This window comes from Lithobates pipiens, unplaced genomic scaffold (assembly GCF_037356315.1).
Source record: "Lithobates pipiens isolate NorthernLeopardFrog02 unplaced genomic scaffold, aLitPip1_a1.2 Scaffold_22, whole genome shotgun sequence".
Classification (NCBI taxonomy): domain Eukaryota; kingdom Metazoa; phylum Chordata; class Amphibia; order Anura; family Ranidae; genus Lithobates; species Lithobates pipiens.
In genome coordinates, this window is record NW_027507784.1 from 123,987,231 (window position 1) to 123,999,615 (window position 12,385).

The window sequence follows — 12,385 nt, forward strand, 5'->3', positions numbered from 1 at the left end:
GAAATAGATTAACTTCTATAGTCCCAAGGCTATTCTGACAGTTCTCACAATGTACATCTGCATTTTTTTTGCTAGAAAATTTATTACTTAGAAGCCCTAAACATTATATATTTTCTGAAAGCAGGGGCCCCTAGAGAATAAAATGGTGGCTGTTGCAAATTTTTATGTCACATAATATTTGCGCAGCCGTTTATCAAATGCTAATTTTCAGGAAGAAATACACTTTTTGAATTATAGTACTGACAAACGACATAATACCCATTTTTTTGTAAAATATAAAAGATGATGTTACACTGAGTAAATAGATACCCAACACATCACACTTTAAAACGGCGCATGCCTGTGTGGAATGGAAACAAACTATGGTACAATAAATTATCCTTAGGTGACCTCACATTTGCGGTGTGATCATGGTTTACATGTGTGTGCTTTTGCATTTGCGTAAAAGCACAGGGGACGAGAGAGGTTTAAAAAATAAAACAAAACAAAAATAAAAGGTTTAATGTATTTATTTGTTTTACATTTTTCTGTTTTACATTTTTACGGTCTTAATTTTTTATTTTTTTTTAATTCAACTTTATTACTATCACAAGGGATGAACAACATCCCTTGTGACAGCATGGGCAGTGACAGGTACTTTTAATGGCAAGATCTGGGGAATTTTAGACTCCAGATCTCTTCTCTGCCGTTCAGAGCAGTCAATCAAACTTTACTGAATGAATGAATGAATGACTTGTATAGCGCTAGTTGGTAACGTTTATTAAACGAAAAGCTGAAACCAGAAGGTACAAAATCATCATCACTTCCAGTTTCTAACGTCACAGAAGAAATCAGAGAATGGAGGTTCCATCCACTCTTCGCAGTGCTTCCGATGCAACAGGTCGCATAGGTCCCTGACTTCCCAGAGGAAAGGGAGAGGACAGGAAAGGCAATGGGTGGCATCCTTTCCACCCTCTGTAAAAGTGATGGGGTGATTATAGCCATCCAGATCACATTTATATCGCCACTAAAAATGTTGATAACAATATCGTGGCTGCAGCAATTGCCATGATTCTTGTTATAACCACTTAAACTCTAGGATGTACCAGTATATCCTACTGTGGGAAGTGGATAAGCAATGGCTTTTTTTCCATCAGTCCACCATGGAACAATGCCTGTAGCCATACCTGGGAAGTCCCCTGGAAACTGGAAATCACTGTAGTAGGCATTGCCACTACAGTGATTGAAACTAGCTTTCGGGTCCTGTGCTTTCAGAGAAAACTTTCTATTTTTCTTATTTAATGCAAAGTCTCCGATTGGACAATGTAAAAAACGTGATGTCATCTCCCCACCTCACCCCATTGTCCACCCAAAGAACGCTTTGCATTCATTGAGAAAATTCAAAGTGCCACATGAATGGCGCCTGTGCCAAGCAACCTTGTGTTCACAATGCAGCAGAACAGTCGCTTGACACAGGACCCAGAAGCAGGTAGAGATTTATGTAGTAAAGCAGCCTACTTCAGTGATTTTAAGCCTCTACGAGTCTACAGGGTTCCCACAGGTATGCAAGCTGGTCCAATGTAACCTTTGTAAAGATTGCCATACCTAGAATAGATAAACTATGGTACCATAGAATCAGATACTTACAATCATATCCACATAATAAGAAAAAGGACCTGTCCTTCAAACAAATACCTTGGAATCTGGCACATCTTTATCTTCCAGGGATCCAAGCTCTTCGGGGCTCAAGGCAAAAAGGGCTTCTACAGAATGGGAAATAAAAGGATTTTTTCATACTCCCTCAAATGATTTTCTTGCAGAATTTGTTGAGGCACACAACATCATAGGTATGATCTCTGCTTACATGAGGATGGACACTTAGAAACTGGTTTTCTTCCTGAGAGGCTACTCTAAATTAGATTTGTAGAACAGCACATACCTTTTTAGGACCTTATGGAATTTAAAAACCTTGGTTAAGCTCCATCTATGCTTTTGCCCTTGCCAATCCTTTTTATAAAGTTGTGCAAACCCTGGCAGCAGTACCGATTAGCATGCACACACAAGTATTAGTTACAGGCAGCATCGACTGTTCATCAGGTGTATACATGAACACCCCTTTTTTATGTTAGTGGGTACTAGGCCTTAAAAGGAAACCTGTCAGAACATTATATAAAGTCACTAATCTGGAGTTCTAACTGCAGTGGCTGCATAATATACAAGTACAAGTCATTTGGGTGAAGGTGGTGAAGCTTTGCTTTGTAAAAAAAATACCCAATCAGGTTCAAGGAAAATATCATTTTTGCTTGCACATGCTTGGATGATGGAAATCAGCAGAGTTTGATCACATTTAAAAATGAGTGCAACTGCACTTGAAAAGTGCACAGTCTGATTTTAGTAACGTAACCCTACTGACTTATTGAAGTATAGATGACACTTTTGAATGTTCATGCAAAGACTGGTCTCTGAGTCTAAGAAGAACGCTCCAGAGATAGCCAGGGTCAGGATTCACAGGGAAAAAAATGCTATTTTATTTATTTTCAGCTGAATGTATCTCTGGATCTGTTGATATTTTACTAATTGCAACAGTTACTTCTGTATTTTGAATTGTGTCAAGGTTCGCCAAGCTTAAGATTTACTTTTAAGAAACCTGTGGCAAACATGATCAAAACTGCATTAGCAGAGGTTACTTTCAGCAAAATCTGCATGTAAAAAAAAAAAAAAAAAAACAGCAGATGCAAACAGCTGAAGTTATGTGCAGATTTAGACTTTTCCTGCAAGAGTAAAGCGTGCCCTTCTCTGCCTCATGAGCCTCCTGATTGTTCAGGGAGGTTACCCATCACAGTGACAGACCAATTAGGAAGCTTGAGGATAGAGGCGATAGTGCTAAGCTGGACATTTACATACATAACATTTTTTTAAAAAATGTAAATAAATCTTCAGCAGAATGGATGGATGGATACACCAATCATGACAACATGGTTTTCAATTAAGGCAACATGTGCTGATGCATCACAACCAGTTTGAACTGGCCATATGAGCAAAAAATTTACTATTCAAGTACTGAAGAGAGAATAAGCACAATAGCCCTAGAAATAGAAACATTCAAAAGCAAGTCAGTAAGGCAACTCATAATTCTAACCTGACTGTTTCCTTTAACCACTTTCAGACCGGACCAATTTGCTGGTCAAAGACCAGACCACTTTTTGCGATTCGGCACTGCGTCGCTTTAACTGACAATTGCGCGGTCGTGCGACGTGGCTCCCAAACAAAATTAACGTCCTTTTTTTCCCCACAAATAGAGCTTTCTTTTGGTGGTATTTGATCACCCCTGCGGTTTTTATTTTTTGCGCTATAAACAAAAATAGAGCGATAATTTTGAAAAAAACGCATTATTTTTTACTTTTTGTAATAATAAATATCCCCCAAAAATATATAAAAAAACATTTTTTTCCCTCAGTTTAGGCCGATACGTATTCTTCTACATATTTTTGGTTAAAAAAAAAATCGCAATAAGCGATTATTGATTGGTTTGCGCAAAAGTTATAGCGTTTACAAAATAGGGATAGTTTTATAGCATTTTTATTAATCATTTTTTATTATTTATTTTTTTTACTAGTAATGGCGGCGATCTGCGATTTTTATTGTGACTGCGACATTGTGGGGGACCCATCGGACATTTGACACATTTTTGGGACCATTGTCATTTATACAGTAATCACTGCTATATAAATGCAGTGATTCCTGTGTAAATGACACTGGCAGTGAAAGGGTTAACCAGTGGGTGGCCGTGTAGGGGTTAAGTGTTCCTAGGGGTGTGTTACTAACTGTGGGGGGGTTGGGCTTTCATTTAGTGTACACTGATCTCTGCTCCAATTACATGGAGCAGAGATCAGCGTCACTAGTTGCTAGGCAGAATGGAAAAATGTTGTTTATACAGCATTTCCTCCATTCGGCCGCTCCGTGAGACGATCGCGGGGATGCCCGCGGCGATCGAGTCCGCGGGTCCCGCGACCGGACTCACGGGGGTCCCGACCAGCGCGGTAGCGCGCCACCGGCGGCGCGCTCCCGATGGCACGGCGGCAACGAATATTGGACGTACATGTACGCCAATATGCCTGCCCGTGCCATTCTGTCGACGTACATCGTTGTGCGCTGGTCGGGAAGTGGTTAATCATAGCAATCAGTGTGTTGTGTTATTACTCTTTTTATAGACAGCACAGATGTAGCCATAATTTTACAGAATCAGTATTTCCAACTGGCCTACAGCTGTTTCAGGCTTCTTAGCTCTTATTAGTGTAGGATGTGGTTTTATGATGTCTGGCTTGTGAGTCCAGGGACCTGTGCAGCCATTAACGTCAAGGTGAGAGATGGTACAACAGGAATCTTTACTTTTCAAACAGCCAGCCCAAAGAAAATGGTATTTTAGCTGTATGTGAGGTCTGATAGGCTGAGTCAACAGGAAGCGAAAAAAAACAAAAAACTATTTTCTTTGGAAATACAGGAAAGATAGATATAGAGAGACACCAAATATAAAAAAAACATTAGAGCTAGTATTTCTGCATCTAAAATGAATAGAAAGTAGGTTACATGGTTTTCTATGGCATAGTTCACACCAGTGCTTGCATTTTCAGTGCGTTCCAGTAAAAAAAAAAAAAAAAAAAAAAAGTAGAGCATGCTGCATTTTTCCTGCACAGAGCTATACTGAAATGCATTAAAACACACCAAAAACACACCAAAATGTGCATACATGCATCAAAACGCACTGGGCCCCAGTACAGAGAAAGAAAACAGGAGGAAGAAAAAAAAAAAAGCATCTAGAACGCATTTGGAAATGCATCAAAAATTTACTGGAACGCAAGAAAAAACGCATATATGCAGAAACTTACCTAAGATGGATTCTGGAGGACATTTTTGTGCTGTGAACTAGCCCTTACAGCCAGAAGTAGAAACAGTAAGTCAGAAAGGTTTTAAGAAAAAGCATGCCAACCTTACCTCTAAATTCTGGGGTGAAAAGCAGAGTTTGTAGCAGAGAGTTAAGGTAGCATGTACCTCCCTGGTTCCTAAGGCCACTTAGTTTGGTCTCTCCACACGGTTCCAGTACTTCAAAATCTTTGGCTCTTGCCTTTTTGCCATTACTAGTTGTGCTGTTTGATAGGAATGAGAAATCTTCCTCTTCTTCAAACAAGTCCCCAAACATCTCTAGTCAAAGAGTACAATCATGAGAAACAAAATGAGTTGAAGAGAGAAAGAGAGAGAAGTGCTATGGCTTACTACTGCTACCTCAATCTCTGTCATGTTAGTAATGTTAGTTTCACATTAACAAGAGTAGGATCCTTTATACATAGGTCACATCAATGCCAACTCTTGAAATACATACTGTATTTATTGACGTATAACACGCACTTTTTCACCCTTAAAATGGGGTGCAAAGAGTGTGCATGTTATACGCCGATACTGCAATTTGGGCTGCCTAGGAGGGAACGGGGGGGGGGGGGGAATGTAATGGGGCGAGCACATCAGATCTCCCGTTTACTCAGCAGCCTCTTTAATAGGAAGTCCCGTCTCCTGGACCAGCAACCACCAGTGTTCTGTCTATAATAGAAGCTGGTCCAGGCTTCTTAAAAAAAATAAAAAAAAAATAATTGATCACTTTTATTCCTATTACAGTGAGATATGGGGTCAATAAGTAATGTCACAGCCCATCAAAGTACCCGAGTACCTGTCACAGCCCATCAGAGTACCCAAGTACCTGTCACCAGCCCATCGGAGTACCCAAGTACATGTCACCAGCCCATCGGAATACCCAAGTACATGTCACCAGCCCATCGGAGTACCCTAGTACCTGTCACCAGCCCATCGGAGTACCCAAGTACCTGTCACCAGCCCATGCCTCATAGAATATATGTTGTTTGCTTTTCAAAATGGGGTAATTTTGTGGGCAATTCCACTGTCCTGGTGCTCAAGGGCCTTCAAAAGTGTGATAGGTAGGAATGAAATGAGATGTGTAACTTATGATCCTAGAACGCCTGAAGGTTTCAATGTTGGGCCTCTGTATGTGGCCAGGCTGTGTAAAAGTCTCACACATGTGGTATCGCCATACTCAGGCGGAGTAACAGAATGTGTTTTGGGTGTAATTTTTGCTATATAGATGCTATGTGTCAGAAATATCTTATAAATTGACAACTTTGTGTAAAACGATTTCTGAAGACTTGTGTAAAAAAAATAAACTGTTCAAAAGACCCATAATGCCTCATGGAATAGACGTTGGGGTGTTTGTTTTCCAAAATGGGGTAATTTTTGGGGTAATTCCATTGTCCTGGTGCTCCAGGGCCTTCAAAATTGTAATAGGTTGTTAGGAAATTAGAGGTGTAATTTATGCTACAAAAATGCCTAACGGTGCTCCCTACATGTTGGGTCTCTGTCTGTGGCCAGGCTGTGTAAAAGTCACACACATTTGGTATCGCCATACTAAAGAGGAGTAGCATAAAGTGTTTTGGGGTGTCATTTTTGCTATATACATATTTTGAGTTAGAAATCTCTTATAAACTGACCACTTTGTGTAAAAATAAATAAAATTAAAAAAAAAAATGTATTTTCTTTTCGTGTTTTCCGAAGACTTGTGGGAAAAAAAAAATTTACCATTCAAAAGACTCATTATGCCTCATAGAATAGATGTTGGGGTGTTTGCTTTGCAAAATGGGGTCATTTTGTGGGCAATTCCATTGTCCTGGTGCTCCAGGACCTTCACAATTGTAATAGGTCATTAGGAAATTAGAGGTGTAATTTATGCACCTAGAACCCTGGGGTCTATTTGTATGAAAACATTTTTTAAAAATGTTGTTTGGGTACAGTGTTGCATGAGTAATTGGCAAAGTGGGAGAGCGCGGAAAGCTAAAAAATTGGTCTGGGCAGGAAGGGTGTATAAATGTCCTGTATTGAAGTGGTTAAAAAGTTATAAATATAAAAAAGGGGTATAAGTAGCGAAGTTCTATCCATTTTTTGCATGATAGATTTTTTTTCAACTTTCCATCTAGTAAATCTTCTGCCCTTGTTGTTTTAACTTTGGATAGTAAAACTTTTTTTCTGCCAGTAAATACCTTATACAGCCCATTTCCTGTTTCTTCTCTGGCTTGTCTGGTAAAGTCTAGACTTATGAATCATGCACAGCTCGCTCTTTCACTCTTGTGAGAGTTTGCCAGGAAGGGAGGGGGGGGTGAGTCATACAAGGGCGAATGAGAGCTGCAGAGCTGGAGGTGTGCCTCTGAGCGTCTGTAAATTCAGGAAGTGAGCAGGCAGCAGCTTCAGCTGCCCACAGTTAAAATGGATACAGCCAGACTTAGTGGAGGGAGATTTCTGCAGCATATTTGGCAAGTGCAGAATCACAGTATATATAAAAAAATATGTAAAGTGGTTGGAGAGAAGCTTCAGAACGTCAAAGAGGTTTTTATTGCAAATGATGTGAGCAGACTGCAGTTCCTCTTTAAAGAGGGATTCCACCTGCAAAAAAAATATTAAAAGCCAGCAGCTATAAATACTACAGCTGCTGACTTTTAATAAATGGACACTCACCTGTCCCAGGGGTCCAGCGATGCCGGCAGCCGAGGCCGATCGATCACTCGGCTCTCGGCTGCTGCCGCCACCATTCTAGGTGAGGGAATCAGGAAGTGAAGCGAATCGGCTTCACTTCCCGGTTCCCTACTGCGCATGCGCGAGTCGCGCAGCGCAATAGGAATTGTCCACTCTGTCTCCGAGACCCGTGTGTGTCCCAGCAGACAGCGTGGCAGGACAGGAAGAGGCATAGACTCCCACGGGAGTCTATGCCCGGAAGTGGGTGTAAATACCGGTCTTTGACAGGTATCTCCACCCCCCTGAAAGGTGCCAATTGTGACACCGGAGGGGGGGGGGAGGGTTTCCGATCAGCGGAAGTTCCACTTTAGGGTGGAACCCCGCTTTAAGTAGCTAGTGAACACTCTCCTACTTTCTGTCTCACTGCATAGCTTGATATAATTGCTAGCATTTTAAAGATTTTGATTGACTTTAAATCTCAAATGGTCAAATAGCATATAGTATAGGATGAGGAAAGATTTTTACTTTGCTGTGTCCCTGCTGGGGAAATTCAGCTCATTAGTCCTGGTGACTAGTGATGAGTTTAGGCATCCTCGGACTAGGATCTAAAAACGTGTACAAGCGTATCAGGAAGTTGTCACCTGTACAGGCCAATCATCAGAGCAGGGCACTTCATACCATGTAGCTACACATACAAGGGATGTGTATCCATGTGACTATGAGGCAGGGAATGCTCTGACTGTTGATGATTGGCCCGTACAGAAGACAGCTCCTGGCTGGCTCCCCATATTTTGGATCCTGGTATATACATGCCAGAGTTCATCACTGCTGGTGACCATATTTACTGGGACTGAAAGTGAGGTAAAATCCAAAATGTTTAAAATTGTCACCAAGACAGGAATAAAGCATAAAAAAAAAAAAAAAATCTCCAATGGGGATACTGGAGAACTGTTCAAAGGTCCATTTACAGCAGAAAGCAGTACCATGTCTGCGGCCTGAAGCACATTGTGTTAGCCAGCCCATTCAAGATAAATAGGTTGCTACACACCTCAATGCACCAAAAACAAAACAAAAAAGGGGGAGGGGGGTCCTGCTATCCTGCTACATTTTTTCACCGCAGTGCAACACATATTAGGAAGCAATTTTCAATTCTGTCACACAGTAAAGGAATGCTTAAAGCTGAATTCCAGGAACTCAGCCACTTTGTAAAAGGTTCTGGGTGCTGTCCGTGGTGCCCTTTTTTTACTTGCGTGAATGCCTGGGATTTTGGGGTGGCTTTTGGGGTGTGCCCCCTTGTAAGAGAAGGGATACCCCGGGGACTTATCCTATTGATTTGGATGCTGGTGCAAAGGGGGGGGGGGGGTATCGTGGATGGTGCTCAATTGTTTTTCTACAATCTGGGCATTTAGCCTCATCTGAAGTCAGCTTCTGATATAAGAAGCCTTGGGCAGGCACTTTACAGCTTTGGTGTTGTCATTACATCAAACGCCTCTGGGTGTTCATCTGTCTATCCCACAGTGGGGTTGCTTTGACCAGCCTTGGGTTAAGAACTCGCTCAATACATCCAGATCAAAGATAACACACTGGTAAACAATGGTTGTTTAGGTAGCCAGAACAGCTATATGTAGTTCCTTATTAACCAACAAGCATAGTAGGTGCCAGTTGTACAATTGCTTTGCAGTTCCTAAAGCCCACTATACAGCTGGGCTGGAGCCAACGAAAGTAATTCCTGCATATTCCACCAGCAGCATATGAACATCGTGGGTAGCAGAGACTTCAACCAATACGATAGGCAGGACAGCCAAACAGGTTCTTTTATGGAGCATTCCTTCAGCACTACAACGGTCGTAATTTTCTTTTCCTGGTGCCAATCCATGGCAGCATACTAAACTCACCCAGTTCGTTCATAGTGATGTACAGGGAATGGGCTGCTGTGTGGGAAAAAATACTTTACAGCTATGCACTGGTCCTGTGGGCAGAAGTAGGCAAGGGTACTACCACCAGTATGTTGCCATGGATTGGTGCCAGGAAAGGTAAATTATGTATTTGATACAATATTCAGTTTTATTTTTTTTTAGTGATCACATGACTTCTGTTCTTAGCTGCATATCGGGCTTAGAGAGCTGGGGGTGGAGAAACAGCAGGACACTAATCTTTCTAGTGAAGAGCTGTGCAGGGGAACATGTCAGCACAAGTCTTGGCCCTTGGAGGACAGGCAGGTTATCTCTCCACACAGCCAGAAAATGGACCATACTGGGATGGATGTGCTCTCATGCCTAGCATGGTCATTGAAATAGGAAAGTAGAAGGACTGTCAGGAACAGCAGGGACTTCACACAAATGGAAGAATTACAAGGTACATGGTACAACAACCACATATAAGGAATACGAAATGCTGGGGTAACAAAAATTTTATTTTGTGTGTCTTATATTTGTCTGGAGGTCAGCTTTAACCACTTCCTGCCTGCCATATAGCAATATGACGTGAACAAAGTGGTTAAGTTATCCTGACTGAACGTCATATGACATCCAGCGGGATAAGCCGGGGGGCACACAGCACGGTGGTGTGTCAGTTTGTCACCGCAACTCCTATCTAGGTAAAGAGCCTGTCTCGTAGGCTCTTTACCACATGATCAGCCGTGTTCAATCACAGCTGTTCACAGTGTAAACAGGAAAAGCCGTGTATCGGATTTTCCTCTATCGTGTCTGGCATAGGCGAGTAGAGGAGAGCTGAACGGCTGCTCTCCTGGCGGGGGGAAAGGGGGGGGGTGGCTTGCACTAATTATCAGTGCCAACCCCCCAGGATGCCCACCCATGACCACCAGCGATGCCAATCAGTGCCCATAAATGATGCCATCTATCAGTGTCCATTAGTGCTGCATATTAGTGGTCGTCAGCCAGGGGTCAAGTCCTGAGGAAAAAAAAAGTGTGGGAACTCCCACCCAAGATTCACTCCTCCACCAAAATAAATAAAAAATGATACGCTCATATGCACGAACACTTCAAAAGTGGTATTTTTCATCCAATTTTCATATTGCTTCTCCTCTGGGTTCTCTCAACATATGGCACTGATGATAGAGGAAGGGGGATTCAGCGGGACACACAGAGAAAGTATGCAGGAGACTGGGGGGGGTGAGGAGACAGAAAATCAGGAGGGGCGGGCGGGGAGGAGCGCATCACGAGAGGTCTGACTAAATACAATCTCTTAGCAGCAGGGACCTGATCTACCCATCAGCTAGCTGTGATTGACAGGTAGATCGAAGAGGAAGCTGTCATGGGGCCCCCTACTGGCAATGCCTGAATGGTCAGGTGTGCGGCACTTACTATTGCGAGCTGTGTCGGCAGCTGCTGGTGTAGCACCTGCTACACAGCTCACATACTTCAAAATCTTGCAGGACTGCTAACGGGAACCGAGTTCCTGTTGTGGAAAATGTACAGGAACTCCGTTCCCATGCGACTAGAGCCCTGCCGTCAGCGAAGGAGAAAACTTACAACATTTTCAAAATTTTCGGTTTATAGCGCAAAAAGCTCAGTGGTGATTAAATACCACCAAAATAAAGCTCTATTTGTAAAAACAAAATGATAAAAATGTTGTTTGGGTATAGTGTTGCATGGCCGCGCAATTGTCATTTAAAAAGCGACAGCGCTGAAAGCTAAAAAGTGGTCTGGGCGGGGGTATAAGCGCTCGGTATTGAAGTGGTTAAAATGACCACAAGACCGGTGTGAATGGCAGGAAGCCAACTGATCACTGCTATTATCAGGGTGAAAAAGATTCTGGGAATTCCATAGCTAATGGGAATACCAATCAATACACACAGTGATACAGCAAAGACACGGGGGTCTTCTCTTTATTTGCTATGAACACTCTGTAACCTGACACATGGCATCAGTGAATATAGACAGGAAGGAAGCGCGCGCGCGCGCGCACACACACACACACACACAGGGTTAAACGATAGGAAGCCCGGGTCATCTCCTCACACACAACGATCAGCCATGGCTCCAAAGACACACACAGCAACCCCAAGCCCACCTCGGGGAGCAGAGCTGAACATTTCCCACACACCGCTTACACGACCACCCTTTACCTGTCACCAGAAGGTTTTCTAACCAGGGGAAGTGCTACATGGAAGCCGCCATGTTTATTGTGTACTCTTGTCTAGGTGTGAGGAATGCTGGGGTGTGTAGTTTCAGTAAATTCAAATCAACGACACGAAGAGTCTAGTGAACTACAAATACCGGCATGCTCTGCTTCATTCCGGGAAGGAAGCGGAGCTCTTTCATTCGGAATGATACAGCTTTATTTAAAGTCTTATCAGGGCACACAAAATCTGTTCACACCACAGACACAGGTTTAGGATAGGGGCGTGCCACTGTGTATCCCAGCTTGTTCATTTATGCTGTGGGCGGGGCCGTGGTCTTTGTGAGTGGCTAGGCACTGGCAGTCAGGAATCAGGATATTCATACAGTATTTGAAGTTGTGGTGTAATGTAGGAATGTATTTGGCTGAGAAAGTTAGGTGATTTATAAAGTAACACATAAGAACTATCAACTTATGCTGTTTAATGCTTCAAAAAAATACTTAAAAAAACAAGCAGAGCCATGACTATAGTGCCAACCTAGTGAGGTAGGTGTGTGTGAGCTTGTCTACAATTACAAGCTACATAGTCACTATTTAAAAGGAAGTTTTCCAACAGGGGTAATCATCAGTGTTCTGTGACAGCGTTCCCCAACGAGGGGATTAACGTAAACATGCACAGTAACTGCTGTCAATCATCTTTTTGTAGCAGACACTTAGAAAACTGTTTAAGTCAGACAATTCAATTCTTAGTAGCATAAAT

At 42.4% G+C, this 12,385-nt stretch overlaps 1 protein-coding gene across 1 annotated transcript in view; it reads right to left on the reverse strand.

Annotated features, from left to right (window-relative positions):
- Nucleotides 1-11,714, reverse strand: part of USP40 (ubiquitin specific peptidase 40) — a 148,661-nt gene extending 136,947 nt beyond the window's left edge. Inside the window, exons 1-3 of the mRNA XM_077448206.1 lie at nucleotides 11,633-11,714; nucleotides 4,972-5,178; nucleotides 1,675-1,742 (exon numbers count right to left, since the gene is read on the reverse strand). Coding sequence (XP_077304332.1) covers nucleotides 1,675-1,742; nucleotides 4,972-5,176 — 273 coding nt within the window. The 5' untranslated portion in view covers nucleotides 5,177-5,178; nucleotides 11,633-11,714. The remainder of the gene's footprint in view (nucleotides 1-1,674; nucleotides 1,743-4,971; nucleotides 5,179-11,632) is intronic.
- Nucleotides 11,715-12,385: the final 671 nt, after the last annotated feature.